The following is a 16445-nucleotide window of genomic DNA, read 5'->3' as shown; positions in this document are numbered from 1 at the left end:
CAAATAAAAGTAGACTTGTACATACGTATAATCAAAAGCAATAATTAACGTCCAAACCACTGCTATTCAAAGTATAATCTGCGAACAGATACAGATCCACAAACTACGATAGGTCCACCACAAGATAACAGAGAAAGAGTAAGCATTTAGAAAGTTTTACAATAATTTAACAGAGAACTTTAAGTCTGCTGAACCTGATAATAGAAAATGCAGGCCTGGTATGGTGGCTCACTCCTGTAATCACAGAGCTTTGGGAGGCTGAGGCAGGAGGATCTCTTGAGCCCAGGAGTTCATGACCAGCCTGGGCAACATAGCAAGACCCCATCTCTACAAAAATATTAAAATAAAAAAATGAACTAGCCACGGTGGTGCACGCCTATAGTCCTACGTACTTAGGTACTTGGGAGGCTGAGGCAGGAGAATCACTAGAGCCCAAGGAGTTCAAGGCTGGAGCGAGCTATGATGGTGTTCCTGCACTCCAGCCTCGATGAGAGAGCACGACCCTGCCTCCAAAACACAGAAAAAGAAAAAGGTAAGCTAACATTTGTATTTTATGTTTAATAATTTTTATTGCATTTTATAAAATTATTGGTCCCAGATGCACTGGAAATATTTTTTAAACTGATCATTTAGCACAGAGTTTGAAATGCATCATTCTAAACAACAGGAGGGAATAAAAAGATAAACAGTCGAATAAAAGGTATAAATCAAAGGAAAACTAGCAAAGAGAATACTTAAAATAAGTTTTAAACTAGAACAAATGTCTTGGTTATTATAACACATTTAATGGCTCAAATCCCCAAAAAGACAAGGATTTATGATACTGAGTTAAATTTCAAAACTTAACTACACCCTGCTTATAAAGCACATACCACAACAAAAGGATGCAATGGATTCAAAAGAAAAAAGTAGTAGTCCTGAGGTCAGGAGTTTGAGACCAACCTGGCCAACACGGCGAAAAACCCATCTCTACCAAAAATACAAAAATTAGCCAAGTGCGGTGTGGCCTATAGTCCCAGCTACTTGGGAGGCAGGAGAATCGCCTGAATCCAGGAGGCAGAGCTTGCAGTGAGCTGAGATCACACAACTGCACCGCAGCCTGGGCAACAGAGGGAGACTCCATGTCAAAAAGAAAAGTAGAAAAAGGCGGCAGTGATACACCAAGCACAAAGCAGAGGTGGCAATGTTAATTTTAGAAAACTATTTCAAGGTAAAAAGGATCGAGGAGGACTTTCTGCTAACTGTATATTTATATGTCTAGAAGTGTGTATATATAAATATGTATATGTACAGTATGTATAAATATACAATTGTGGACATGCTTATATGTTTATAAAAGGTAAAATCAACAACAAAGATACATGTTAGATTTCAAAATGTCAAAATACATAATGCTAAAACTATTAGTAATATGCAAAAATATTATATGATTTTGGAAGATGAATTTAGCACACATAGCACACACGCAGTCTTTGATAAACAAAACTTATGAACAACAAAAACTTAGAAGAGTTGGCTAATATCATAAACTTAACATATGTAAATTTATTAACAAAAATTAACATACTTCCTATTTTTAAATTCCTTTTTCCAAGTTTCTATGAAACACAGAAATTGATCTCTATTAGGCAACAAAAATGTCAGTAAATTTGAAAGAAAAAGAAATCATATTATACGGTTGATACTGATTGCCATAAAATAAGAAATCACTGACAACAGTTTTTTAAAGACTCACAATTTCTAGGAGAAAAAGGAAGTAAAAAGTAATTCAACATAGCTACTGAGTCAAAGAGGAAACCAAAATGCTAACTTATAGACAACTTACATGACTAAATAAAATATTACAGATCAAAGCTGTACTCAAATGCAATTTCATAGCTTTAAAGGCTTCATATGTTATATTTATGCAATACACATGTACTATATAAATCATATAACCCAATACACTTCACAGAAACTATATCTTATGTTATTAATTTTGAAAACTGAAAAACTTCTCTGGCATCATAACCAAAAGTGGTTGAAATACACTTTACCACAATGAATTATTATTTTTGGGGGGGGGATGAAGGAGACTCACTCTGTCACCCAGGCTGGAGTGCAGCGGCCAATCTCGGCTCACTGCAAACTCCACCTCCCAGGTTCAAGCGATTCTCCTACCTCAGCCTCCCGAGCAGCTAGGATTACAGGCATGTGCCATCACGCCCAGCTAATTTTTGTGTTTTTAGTAGAGACGGGCTTTCACCACGTTGGCCCGGTTAGTCTTGAACTCCTGACCTCAAGTGATCCTCCCACCTCAGCCTCCCAAAGTGCTGGGACTACCGGTGTGAGCCACTGTGCCCGGCCCACATTAACTTTTTTAAGGTGGAAAAATTCAAGACAAATAATTATTTCACATCTAAGATTCTTAGTATACTCTTTTACACAGGAAATAAAAATACTGAACTAGGAGAAGCAATGTCTTTAAAGTAGATTAAGTAAACTACCGTTCATCATTTGCTTACTTATTGAATCTAAAAACACCAACACCATGTCATCCTCGATCTCCAAAGAAAAGTACAACACAGTGAAAAACAATAAGGGCTGAAGTTTCCTTCTAGCACCATATCCCATTTTGTCATTAGCCGATTTTCTCAATACCCATTCCACTGCCCTTTTTTTTTTTGAAAATAAACCATTTCTAGCTGGTTGCCAAATTGTTCTTATCATTAATTACCCTCTAAGGTTCCCGTGTTCTCATTCCTTTGAATATCCATCTGTCACCGGCACTTTGCAGCCCTAGATCCAGAGCTGGCCTTGCCGGCTAGTCCAATGTTCACGCCCCGCTCCAGAGGTGTTCTACGCAGCACTGTGTGTCTGGCTTAAAATACAGAGGCCAGAGTATTATCTTTAGTACTCTGCTCAATCTATTTGGGCAGATACACTTGTGTGTCTTAGTCAAGGGTCATAAATCTTATATATACTGATGAACGGAGCCAAACTTTGTCCAGCAGAAATGACATGCAGTTTTAAAATGGTTAACAGCTCAGACTCTGGGGCCAGACTGCTGGGCTGAAATCTGAGATCCCTTGCACATGCAAGGCTACTCCTTGAACCTCAGTCTCCTCTTCTATAAGGTGGAATATTAGTACGACCTCTATAAGTATTAAATAAGACAATGCGAATAAACTGCTTAGAGCAATCCCTGGTCCACAGTAAACATTCACAGGAGTTCATTCTTTTTCCCCTTCTCCTCACTCCTTCCCTCCCAACTCTGAAGTCGAGTTAGCAAACATCTAATCTAGCTTCTCCAACCCGTGACCCGAGTGCATGTGGCCCAGGACAGCTTTGAATGCGGCCCAACACAAATTCGTAAACTTTATGAAAACATCCTGGGATTTTTTTACAATTTTTTTTTAGCTCATCAGCTATGGTTAGTGTTAGTGTATTTAATGTGTATCCCAAGACGATTCTTCCTCCTATGTGCCCCAGGGAAGCCGGGAGATTGGACACCCCTGATCTGACAGAATGAAGATGTGTATAGATAAACACTGTCTTGTAGAATGTTCCTTTTTGAATATAAGAGGAAATGCTAAAGATACAGGTAAAAATGAGACAAAGGTGCTAGAGTAACCATCATCATCTGGGGGCAGACACAATGTCTGAGGTTCTGTTTTCTTTTTCTATATTACCTCATTTTCTACATCAGAAACGTGCGGCTTTCTACATTCTCTCCATTACTTCACAGTCTACTGACGATGAGAGTTTCCTTGGACAAATTTTTGTTGACAAATTAATAACCAGGCTCTGATGAAAGGAAAGTGATCAGCCCAGACAAATTATGCTGGTCACAAAGTCCCCCAAACAAAAAAAAGGATGCTTCCCGTCTCTGTGGTTCTATATTAACTCCAAAGTCAGCAAGTCTTCCAAGACTTTCCCAGCCTGTCACGATCAACCCAGGACAAAGGGGAAGTGATGGGCCAGGAGCACCCGGCGCGCCCGGAGGCACCGCCGGAGGGAGTTAGGCCAGGGTCTGAATGAATGGTGGTGCTGTAACAAGATCACAGGAGCGCCGTAACCGATGAGATCGAGAGCTGGATTTCTTTCCAGAAGCCGTGGAATTCACTGAGTGGCAGCCTCCTTTCACTTCCTCAGGAGTCCGGGAGAGTCTGGTTTATTGACCAGAGAACAGAGATGTTAAAAAAAAAAAAAAAAAAAAAAGGCAGAAAGCCAGGGTGATTTGTCCAGACTGGACAGTTCCTTTCACCCAGTGGGTGTAATGTGGGCTCCATCCGCTACAGGAACCCGTGCTGACCCCTTAGTCCTCCTCTTGGCCTGGGCAAAATTGGCTGGAAGAGCTCAGCCCGCCCCACAGGCCTGCTGGGCAGAGGAATCCACAAAGAAGTCAGCCTGACTCCCAGCAAGACCCTCCCACTGCAGCCTCACAGGCACCAGGCAGTGCTTCCCTCACACCTCCTCTTCTGTCTTCCCCTTTGCCATTTTTCAGCTCCCCATCAGGGATCTGGGCTGGATCCTATGCTCCCATCTCCCGCTCACAGCTTCAAGAGCACCTTGGGCCCTCACCTGCCGACCGCGCCTCCCCCAGCTCAGCCTCTCCCAGCTCCATCCACCCACCAGGGCCACGAAACAAGCATGCAGGATTAGGAAGCTGAGCTGGAAGGTGGGTGGACGTGGGACTGTGAAGCACAAATGCTCCCTAGAGAAGGTGTCACCCAAAGCCAAATGACAACGAGGGAAGGAGATGAGGCACGGCGTCCAGAGAGGCTGCACACCCCGGCGGCTCGGAGCAGGCTTGCTGGCAGCTTCGGCTGACAGATGGCTTCCAAGGACTGCAGGACTGTCCCAAGACTGGAAAGCACCCCAAAGGGGTAACACCAGAAGACCTGGGGACTTCTGTACATAATAAAATGTTGTTTTGGAAATCAGATTCACCGGGGTGCCCCCTGTAAATATGGAGAAGTTCTCTTCCCATTTTCAGCATGAAAGTGTCAGAAAGCATCTGGGACCCCCAAAGGCCGCCTCCAGGCGTGGGGGCTTCAAGTTGTGGGGCAGCGGGGGCAGTGTGTGGCGGGGAGTCTGGGATCTCTGAAGACGACTTTCCTTAAAAGGACATGTGTTGGGCCCTACCATCCTGAACATGAACATATAAATATTTTTTTCCTCAAAATTTGGACAGCGGGGGACTTTAGTTAGAAGTAGAAAACTTGGCACAGTGGCTCACACCTGTAATCCCAGCACTTTGGGAGGCCAAGGCGGATGGATCACCTGAGGTCAGGAGTTCAAGACCAGCCTGGCCAACATGGTGAAACGCCGTCTCTACTAAAAATACAAAACATTAGCCAGGCAATGTGGCACATGTCTGTGGTCCCAGCTACTAGGGAGGCTGAGGCAGGAGGATCACTGGAACTCAGGAGGCAGAGGTTGCAGTGAGCCGAGATTGAGGCACTGCACTCCAGCCTGGGTGACACAGCAAGACTCCATCTCAAAAAAAAAAAAATGTAGAAAGGCAGAGGTGTCATCAAAACCTTTTGTTGCAATGGTTTGAAACGAAAAATAGTCCAAATCCTGGAGGGAAAACGGGGGCTGGAGGGAAAAGGAAGGCACCGACGCAGCGCTGGAGGAAGCAGGCCCAGACAGAGGAAAATGCTGTCACGCGCAGAGCTCCCAGGAAGCATCGCCAAAGAGGGCCGCTGCTCTGGGAAGCCAGCCTTCCAGCCAGCACCGCCACAGTACCCCAGGGTTCACAGTGAGGACAGAAGGCTGCAGCAACCTCAGGCGGCAGGAAGACGGAATGCCCCAGACTGGATTCCACCCCTGCAAGACACTAGGGAGCCTGTGGTGAGCTTCAGGGACTCCTGCGTTCACGAGAAAGAGGTTATTTTGGACTTGCTATGCATCCCCAGCTTCCATGCCAGAGAGCTAGACCAAGGAACATCACGTGTGCCCCAAATGTTATTGGGGAGCGGGGAGGTGACATCCTGCTTACAGAGACAAGTCGTTTTACATTGACAGACGGGCCCTCACTTTAGAACATTATATTCTAGGGCCTTCACAATAAACTGAGAAAATGGAGGCATTTGATTGTATTGATTTTCATCTTCAGAGTGAAATCTACAGCACAGGGGTATGCTTCCACAGTGTTAATGTCATAAGAACACCTTCAGACCCGGATCTGCTCAGCGTGGGGTCTCTCATTGTCCCGTGGACATTCTCAGCTTATCCTTTTCTTCAACCCCCCAAAGACTCAGATGAATCATTTTTACCTCCTTATCGAAGTCATTGATCCATTTATCAAATTCTCAGAGATGTACCACCAGCTCTGGCCCTGGGCAGCATCCAGCTTGACTGGTCTGCCTCAAGGGAAACTGATACTAAGCTATCAAGAGCTGTTTAAGCCAGCTCCTCCCACGGCAGTGTGATTTTTATTTTCATTTCTTTATTGACATAGGGTCTCACTCTGTCACCCAGGCTAGAGGGCAGTGGCACAATCTTGGTTCACTGTAGCTTCAATCTCCCAGGCTCAAACGATCCTCCCTCCTCAGCCTCTCAAGTAGCTGGGACCGCAGGCACACAGCACCACACTCAGCTAATTTTTTTAAATATTTTTTTGTAGAGATGGGATCTTACTTTGTTGCCCTAGGCTGGTCCAGAACTTCTGGGCTGTACTGATGCTCCCACTTAGGCATCCCAAAGTGCTGGGATTATAGCCAGCATACTTGACCTAGTGTGACTCAAATGGATTAAAATCTCTTGACGTAACATTTTCCTAAAAATCTAGGTCTAGCTATTATTATAGTATACTATCTATTTAAAAATTAGATCCAAAGCTTGTACCTTGGCAATACATCTATTTATTCCTCATTCAGATAAACTATATAACATTAGTTTCCTCCAAATTAAGAAATCTTGGAAATTATATCATGTCTACAGCTATGCAATAAGGATTTAAAACTTATTTCACAAACATATAAACTAAAGAGAAGGATACAAATACAGTCTCCAAACTTCAAGTGACTAATGGTAAACCCACCTCGTACACTGAAAATTATATTTTTAAGGTTACCAAATCATCATTGTGTGTGACATTTTAGGCAGACTGAAGAAGTTTAAAATTCTTTGCAGCAAATAGTTTGTATATAACAAACTCTCCCAGGTTTTTACCCCAAAATATGTGACTGACCTCAGGAACAGAAAGCATCGAAGTACTTTCAACCCATCACAAGACACAGACACCCTTTCAGTTTAATCAGCCCTTTTAAAATAACTTGGCGATAACCGGCAAATTTATCTCTGGATGCAATTTATTTTCCAAATTCAGAGTATACCCAAAAGGAGACACATGTGTTTAAGATCATAATTAATCTATAAGCAGTAAAATTTATAAATCTTTGCAAAGCCCGATTTATCACAGCAAGACCTGGGATCTCAGAAGTTCATTCTAGATGCTTTATTACAATGAAACTGACATGCCTTACATGCCTTTGCTGAAAATATCTTTGAGCCACAGTGAGGTCATTCATAAAAATGGTTTTTTATAACTATTTAGAAGTCACTGAAGATTTAAATGCATCATTGTTCACTGTTTAGACTTAATCCTGTGATTTTAATATGAGAGGTAAGCTTCTTTAGGAGAGAGGCCTGCTTCTTAAACTTCCCTGAATTTTCGGCAGACCCCAATCCAGTACACATTTAGGAAGACGCATGCCTTCTCTTTGCAGAACACCATCCCACGTGGCCCCACAGGACCTGGCCTGGGCCTGCCTCTGACCTCAGCTACAGTCACACCTTCTTCTCTTTTCCTGACGCGACAAGCCCAGCCCCACGGGCCACCCTTTCTGTTTGTCTAGTACAGCAGGCTGATTTCCACCTGTTTCCCTTTCATTGCTGGTTGGTGGATACCTGCCTCATTGGTCAAGTGTCACCCCAAATGAGGTATTATGGAGTAGTGGTCCAAAACACTGCTCCTGACATCCCAGTGCCTGGGTCTAGATCCTGGCCTATCGCTTACTAACTGGGCATCCCTGGAGAACATTTATCTTTCTGTTCCTTAAGGTCCTTATTTGTATATGGATAAAATAATGATACCTAAATAGTACAGATGTCTTAAAGATTAGATTTGATCATAAAATAAAGCATTAGAAAATAGCTGGTGATCGATAAATGTAACTGTTAGCTATTCTGTCATTTCTCCCAGCACTCTCGATTCTATCAGTCGCTTCATTCTTACAGCACTTAAAACTATTTGAGCCGAGCATGGTGGCTCACACCTGTAATCCCAGCACTTTGGGAAGCGCAGGCAGACGGATCACCTGCGGTCAGGAGTTTGAGACCAGCCTGACCAATGTGGAGAAACCCCACTCTACTAAAAATACAAAATTAATCAGGCATTGGTGGTGCATGCCTGGGCAACAAGAGCAAAACTCTGTCCCAAAAAAGTGTTATTTCTTTTTTTTTTTTTTTTGAGACAGAGCCTCACTGTCGCCCAGGCTGGAGTGCAGCCCATGTGATCTTGACTCATTGCAACCTCCGCCTCCTGGGTTCAAGCAATTCTCCTGCCTCATCCTCCCAAGTAGCTGGAATTACAGGCACCCGCCACCATGCTCGGATAATTTTTGTGTTTTTAGTAGAGACAGGGGTTTCACCACATTGGTCAGGCTAGTCTCAAACCCTTGACCTCAGGTGATCTGCCCACCTCGGCCTCCCAACGTGCTGGGATTACAGGCGTGAGCCACTGCACCAGGACTATTTCTTTAATTTTTCAAATCTCCGTTGTATCACTAGAATGGAACCTCCAAAAAGTACAGGGACTATATCTGACTTGTTCTCCACTTCAGTGCCTAGAACACACCCCAGGAAATGGTGGATGCTTCAGTCACTGAATCACTCTCTACAATTTAAAAGGCTTGAAAACAATTGTTAAGCAATTCAAGCTATTGGTCCAGGCGTATTATTCAATTGTAAGTTGACTTAAGTAAGTTCTTGAACTATAACTTCTTTTGAGTATACCAATGTCTGTGGAGTATACATTTTTTAAAATAATTCTAGGTCGGGCTTGGGTGCTAACATCTGTAATCTCAGCACTTTAGGAGGCTGAGATGGGAGGATTGCTTGAGGCAAAACCAGTTCAAAACCAGTTATTTGGTTTGAAGCTGTGTCTTCACCTAAAGCTCATGTCGTAGTTCCCATAATTCCCACATGTAGGGGAGGGACCTGTGGGAGATGACTGAATTATGGGGATGGATCTTTCCCATGCTGTTCTCATGATAGCGAATCAGTCTCACAAGGTCTGATGGCTTTCAGGAAGAGAGTTTCCCTGCACAAGCTCCCTCTTTACCTGCCGCCATCCATGTAAGATGTGACTTGCTCCTCCTTGCCTTCTGCCATGATTGTGAGGCTTCCCCAGCCATGTGGAACTGTGAGTTCTCCATTAAACTTCTTTCCTTTGTAAATTGTCCAGTCTCAAGTATGTCTTTATCAGCACCGTGAAAATGGACTAATACAACCAGCCTTGGCAACACAGGGAGGCCCTGTCTCTATTTTAAAAAAAAAAGTTACAAATTAGCCAGGAACTGTGGTGTGTGCCTATTGTCTCAGCTGCTAAGGAGGCTGAGGCAGGAGGACTGCTTGAGCCCAGGAGCTGGAGGCTGCAGTGAGCCATGATGGTACCACTGCACTCCAACCTGGACAATAGAACAATTCCTTGTCTTAAAAAAAAAAAAAGGGAAAAATCTGTCTTAAAAGTCTACTACTTGGAGAAACCACTTTAAGAAAGCAACTCTTTTTGAGAAAACCAATAAAAATTTTGGAAGAGAACCTTGATGGCCATGTGTTCTAAATAATTTTATAATGCAAGATACAAGTTCTGATGTGAAGTCTAAAAAAGCATATTTGGTCTGAACTATTTAAACATGAGGATTACATGGGAAAGTGTAAAGTGCCACTTTCTCATTTGCGGACAGAGATGTACCCATGCTCCCTGAGATCTGGAGGGGGAGCACCCGGCCCCACACAAAGGCTCAGGGTTTGTGGCTGAGGCTAGACGCTCTTCAGCCTCAACCAGACTAATGGTGTCTTTCTTCGGGTAGGAACCGTGGCCTGTGCAAGCCTACCGAAGGAGAGCAAACACTCTAAAGAAGCCCTTGGCATTTCTCCCTGTTTCAATAGACCTAGCTCCTGCTCCTATTTCTAATCTCCTCCCAGTCCCACCCTCCCCCTCACTGGCATAGAATTTTCATTGTAACACAGGTCAAATCATATCACTCCCGCCCCTGCTGAGAAGCCCCCAGTGGCTTCCAGATCTTTGCATCTGGCCCTCTCCCACCTTTCCATTGTCTTATCACCCCAGCCAGTTTCCAAATACATCAAGAACTCTCCAACCCCAGCCCTCCACTCACGCTCCAGTCCCCTCCCGCGGCAGGGTAAGTTCTCCCGCTCTGCAGGAACTCCCGCCCCACCCCCACCTCCATCTGCACAAGGTCAAATTCAAGCCTCATACCTGGGAAACCTCCCTTACCAGGTCACAAGACAGAGGTAACTGCTTCTCCTTCACTCAAAACAAAAAGTGCTCAAAGCATTTAGCACACTCAATTTCTTATGTCAGAATACCCCAAAAGATTGCATGTCCCATCGGCCTTCCTATTTCCAGGACACTGAGGCTGGCACTAGAAAGTACTCGGTAAACATGCATGGGCTTTAATTTACTGTGATTGACTCAAAATAGCACAACTTTAAAACATGACCAGCATCCTGTACACCCCTCGAAGGGTTCTGAAAATCAAACGCCTTTTTTCTATATGTCCAAGGTAGATTATTTCTAAGAATGAACTTGCCTATTCTAATAGGTTATTTCTACTTAGTGGATTGGAAGATGCCAAGTCAAAACCACTTTTCCCTTGAGTGGCTTAATAGTCTGCTTCTTGTGGAATCCAGTAATCGTCTCCTTGTTGTCCAACCCTCACCTGAAATTTTACAGTTGGTTAGAACTACATACTTTTGGAATCACAGGCAACAAAATGCTTAGGATTTCAACACAGATGTTTCAAGTTACAGAATAAAATATTAACTCCTGGCAAGGCCTGCTGTGAACGTGTAGGTTTGCCTCAACTGCACCACAGCACAGCCAGAGAAAAGCACCTGGGCCCACCTGTCTCTCGTCACCTGCGAGCCTCTCCGCCCTGCGCTGTGTGAGATCGTGCACCCAGGGGAACCCAAGTCAAGAGACAGGGCAGAAGATTCCTCTCCTTCCTTCACTGGCGAGATCTAATGGGACAATTTTATTACCACTCTTCATGGTAGGATCTAAGAGATCATCTGAAAAACAACCAACTTTTATAAGTAATCCTAATTCTCCACAAGCATGATACAATTTGAACACGCACTTGGCTACCAGTTAGAGGACTATTGGTAAACGATGAGCTTAATTCAGGTTCGGCAAGTGAGAATGCAATGCGCCTCCTGTAAAGCTCATCGACGCGTCTGGCTCTACGGCCCTCTCATACCCATGAAATAACCATCAAATCCATGAGCTAAGCTCCGAAAGGATTTGACAATAGATGCAGTACAAATAGGGGTCAATTGAAAGGGATGGTGTGAGAAATGCATTACTAATAACAAAGTATCAAAGATACCATTTGGTTTCTGGTTTTACGCATAGTGTAGATAGACTCCAGGCTATCCCTGTGATAACATCACTCTTTTCAGAGCAGAGTTTCAGCCAGGATCCCCGCAGCACCCGCTCCCCACCCCACAGCATTTGAACTTGTCATCACGTGTATTGTGACTCAGAATAAAAGGTGGTGAGCCAATCCTCATCCGCTTCCAGACTGGAATTTCAAAGCCCAATAAAAGATCTGGCAACAAAAAAAATGAGGAAGCATGCAGCAGACACTGAGAATTTTTATAGTAGATAAAAATCTTTCAAACAATTCAGCATTTTATCATCATTACTGAAGCAAAATTGGAATTCCAATGGAGATTTTAACCCTCTCCCCACTCCCTCCTGACCGAGGCAGTTCAAAAGAAAGTTACCACTTGGATCCCAGCAGGTATCACCCCTGCTCTTTTATCTGATGCTTGGGCTGTGAGAGGGAGCCACCCCCCCTTCCTCTGAGGGTGCAGAGGTAAGGCTAGGCTCTCAGTACTGCAGAGGCTGGCAGGCCCCATCAGCTGCCAGCCAGTCAACAGAGACAGCTCAGGACAGGCTACCTACCCAAGCCAGGGCAGACAGTCAACCAATTAAAGCAATTTAGAACCTTTAAAAATTGCCAAAATATTTCTCTTTGGTTAATACAAGAGATCATCAATTCATATGAACTTATAAATTCTGCTGAAATGAAAAAAAAAAATACATGAAATATTTACATACTGAAATTAGGTTGATATAATGTCTGGGGTTTCAAAATAGCAGGGGTAGGGGTAGATGGGGGTATAGATGAAATCAGATGGCCATGCCATTGACACTTTTTGGAGCTGGATGATAAGTACATGGCAGGCGGGTTCAATATAATATTTTTGAGTTATACTACTTGCAAATATTTGAAATTTTGCAAAATAAAACATTAAAAAGTGTGAAATCCAATTTCAAAGAAACGTATTAAAAGCCTATAATCTATAGAGTGCATACAAATGACTACACAGATTCTTAAGTCCTAACGTGCCACAGTCCTACAGTACAAAAGCAAGTCAAGTCTCAGAGGCGTTCATCTTGGCTCTTTACGGAGGCCGCTTAATTTCAGGGACTGAGGTTTTTGCTTAAGGCACCTTTTGAAATTCTGCGCAGGTTACAAAATACACAAGACGCAAGCTTTACTAGCTTTTTGTCTACTCAAGTCAAAGGAAGCTTTGTAAAGATCTCTTCTATGCCAAAACACAACAAAATAAAAATGCTATAAATTTGTCACACGCATAGATGGTGTCACGTCGGCAGGTAAGAGAAGGCGGCGTAGCAGCAGTGGGTAACGAAAAAGGCGGCTTTACAGTTTTTTAGCGTTTGAACTTTTGACCTCCCAAAATGTCAAGAAAGAATTTCCAAACCGCAGAACTAGAAAGAATGCTTTCTTCCTTGAAGTTGTTTCCCAAAGCTTTACTATTTACCGTGTACGCTTTTAGCCCCCGGACCCAAAGTGCAAAACTCAAAAGTGTATTCTAAAGGCGATGCAAACTGGATTGGGGGGGATGTTAAGTGTGAATAAAAACCAGCAAGTCAAAGCAGCACTGAAAGTGCGGCGGCGACCTTCACCTCCGGGCCACTCTGCCCCTCTTCAAGTTCTGCTCTCTTTTGTGGAGGATCAGATATTTTTACTCCGGCCTCTTTGTGTCCCTTCCTTCAAACACACAAAACGACTGGAGAGACGTGCTGCAGGTGAGACATTCAAGACGCAATCTGCAGCCTTGTCGAGTTCAGAAGTGCGTGCACTCAACCCTCGGCCCCCACCCGAGCCTCCCGGCGTGTCCCCCCGCGGTCACCCGCCAGGGATAGGCGGCCCGGGCGCACCTGAGCCGCCGCTGCTGCAGGGAGCCCCGCGCGCCCGGAGCCCCGGAGTCCTCCCCGCCCACCTCCGCCCGCCCGCGCACTCCAGCCGCGAGGCAGAGCCGCGAGGGGGACACTCACGCGCCCCAAGCGCCGCGCCCGCCGAGCCGCCCGCCGAGCTGCGGCGCCCACCTGGCCTGCCCCAGGCACCGCCTGCAGCTGGGGGAGGCTCCCGCGGGCAGATGGGGGCGGCGCACCGGGAATGGGACGGCTCCCTTCTTTCGGTGCCAGGAAGTTCCCCAATCCCACGCTTGCAGAGGGCCGCCGGCTCCTCCCCCGGCCAGGGCGCGGGCGCCCAGGGGAGCCTCCGCGGTGCCACGGCGGACTGGAGCTGGGCGGGGCTCCCGGGGCTGCAGGACAAGGACTCGGCCACCCGTCGGGAAGCGGCGGGAAGGGGAGGGAAGGGACGGGACAGGACAGGCGCGTGGAGGCCGCACTCACCCAGGCAGCGGATGTGGAAGCCCGAGGGCGGCCGCAGGGCCCGGCGCGTCCAGCCCTCGCGCAGCACCTCCAGATGCTCCTCCTTGCCCTGGATCAGCAGGACCTGCTCGTCGATCCAGCCCAGGAAGAAGGTCTCAGCCACCGCGGCGGTGACCTTCTTGTTCCAGAAGTGCTGCATGTTCTCGGCTTTGAAGTCGGCGAAGATCTCGTAGCCGATGTGGTGCCGGGCGAGCTGGCGGGGCTGGGCAGGGGGCGCGGGCCGGGCTGCCCCGGGCCTTTCCCCCGCCTGCCCCTCGGCCGGGCCCAGGACGATGGCCAGGGAGTGAGGCGCGATCTGCAGAAACTTCTCCATCTTCCCGGGCATCTGCCGCGCAGACCTGGCTCACCGCGGCCGCCTCCTGCTGCTCCGGGGAACAGCCGCCGGGATGTGGCTGCACGACCAGCGGGGAGCGCGACCGTCCCCCAGGGCAGGGCTGGCCGCGCCTCCCGCGCACCCGCCCGCGGTCCTGCCTCCCCGGCGCCTCGCGCAGTTCCTGGGCGCAGCCGGCGGGTCGCCGCTGGGAAGGCACGGTGTGCGGAGCCCGCTCCAGCCCGAGCTCCGGCGCGCGTTACCTGCAGCTCCGGGCCACCCTCCGGGCAGCGCTCATTTTCCAGTGGCGGCACCCTCGCCTCCCCGGGCGCCCAGCGGCCCCGCGGGGGCGGAGACGCGGGAGGAGGCAGCGAGGGGGCGGGCAGTGCGCACCGGGCTGGGAACCCCCTCGGCTAGACGCGGCCCGAGGAGTCCGGAGGAGTCCGATGAGGGAGGTGGTCGGGGAGCGCGGGTGGCCGAGGGGTGAGCGTTTGGGTGTTGGGCCTCGAGGGAGACCCGAAGGCGGGGGAGGGGGAGACGCGACCGCGACACTTGGAAGGCACCGATTCCGGAGCGGCGAGTGTCGCTCCTCCCCACGCTCCACCCTGCCCCCACCTCCCACCTCCCGCTGGAACAAGTGGATTCGCTGACTGGTTAATGAATGTACCCTTGGAAGTGGCTTTTTAGAAAACTTAGTCAACCACGAAAAATTGTCATCAGTCCCTCCTCCCAAACTCTCGTGGAATTCTACTTTCTTGTCCCCAGCATATACTTTTGCCTACCCTAGAGAAAACCCAATCAACCATTCCTAGTATTGTCTATATAACCCTGGGTTCATGAAGCGGTTACAGAAATTTACCAGGAAAGGTAACCATGATGCTTTTGAGAAAATTCCTTATGTTTGTTTCTATGCAAAACTCTGTTTTACTTTTTTTAATCAAGAGAGACTAGAGGTCATATATGAAAAGAGATGATTGTCGTAAGAAGCACTGAGGGGTTATGCTACACCTACCCAGAGCGGTAAGTACATTTCAGTGTTGGAACACGTATTCAAACACAGGTATCTCGGTCCTATTCCCAGACTTTCTGATTCAGCAGGTCTAGGTGAGCCTGGTTTTTTACATTTCTAACACATTCCCAGCTGCTGCTGCTGCTGCTGGTCTGGGTCCACACGGTGAAAAACACTGAATGTCCAGCCTAATTTTGGGAGATGGAAATAATAACATTTTTCTGCTGTCATCCTATAATGTTATTATCATGAAAAAGTCACTAAAGCCAGGTCTAAAGACTTGAGGCGGTTTTTGTTGTTGTTGTTTATTTGTTTTTTTGAGACTAAATCTCAACTGTCGCCCAGGCTGGAGTGCCGGCAATCTCGGTTCACTGCAACTCCACCTCCTGGGTTCAAGCGATTCTCCTGCCTCAGCCTGCCGGGTAGCTGGGATTACAGGCGGGCACCACCACACCTGGCTAATTTTTGTACTTTTAGTAGAGACGGGGTTTCGCCATGTTGTTCGGGCTGGTCTCGAACTCCTGACCTCAAGTGATCCACCTGCCTCTGCCGCCCAAAGTGCTAGGATTACAGGCGTGAGCCACCGTGCCTAGACCAGACCTGAGTTTTAGTCCTACCTCAGGATGCCCTTGAACAGGGCACAGAAACTCAGTTTCTCCATCTGCAAAATGGGAGTTGTTAAGTCCGTCTCAGTCCCTGACACTGAATTGGTGAAGGAATCAAGCAAATAAACGGATAGGAAGTCATCTCAGATTATAAAGTTTTCGGTCAGCATGAGGGTGTTACCACTTATCACAGACACCAGGTGCTGCTCTTCAGACCTCAGAAAGCCAAGAGACGGGTTTAGCACAGGAAGGCTGCTGGAGCAGGGCACCCTGACCTCAGAATTTCCCAGGCACCCACCGTGTGGGGAGACCTGTTATTTTCTTGTCTGGATTTTGGTGCTCTCACACTAAGAAACCTCAATTTGGCCCCGTTGAAATGCCACATTCCTCAACCTCCTTGCTTATTGCCTGGGCCTCAGGAAGAAAGGAAGTGATGGTGGATAGAAAAATGGAAGAAGGGGCCGGGCGCGGTGGCTCAAGCCTGTAATCCCAGCACTTTGGGAGGCCGAGGCG

General features: G+C 46.9%; 1 protein-coding gene across 4 annotated transcripts in view; it reads right to left on the bottom strand.

The window, feature by feature from the left end:
* The window catches only part of STOX2 (storkhead box 2), a 232205-nt gene extending 217296 nt beyond the window's left edge, over positions 1–14909 (bottom strand). For all 4 annotated transcript variants that reach the window (XR_004275342.1, XM_032298740.1, XM_032298739.1 and 1 more), the window contains exon 1: positions 13970–14909. Coding sequence is in view for 3 of the 4 variants with exons in the window: in XM_032298740.1 (XP_032154631.1) it covers positions 13970–14333 (364 nt within the window). In the remaining variant the exon portion in view is untranslated. The remainder of the gene's footprint in view (positions 1–13969) is intronic.
* Between the last annotated feature and the right edge of the window lie 1536 nt (positions 14910–16445).

The sequence above is a fragment of the Sapajus apella genome, unplaced genomic scaffold (assembly GCF_009761245.1).
Source record: "Sapajus apella isolate SASKATOON/1434 unplaced genomic scaffold, GSC_monkey_1.0 scaffold39, whole genome shotgun sequence".
Classification (NCBI taxonomy): Eukaryota; Metazoa; Chordata; class Mammalia; order Primates; family Cebidae; genus Sapajus; species Sapajus apella.
The sequence above is the reverse complement of the archived record's forward strand: the minus strand, read 5'-3'. Positions and strand labels throughout refer to the sequence as shown.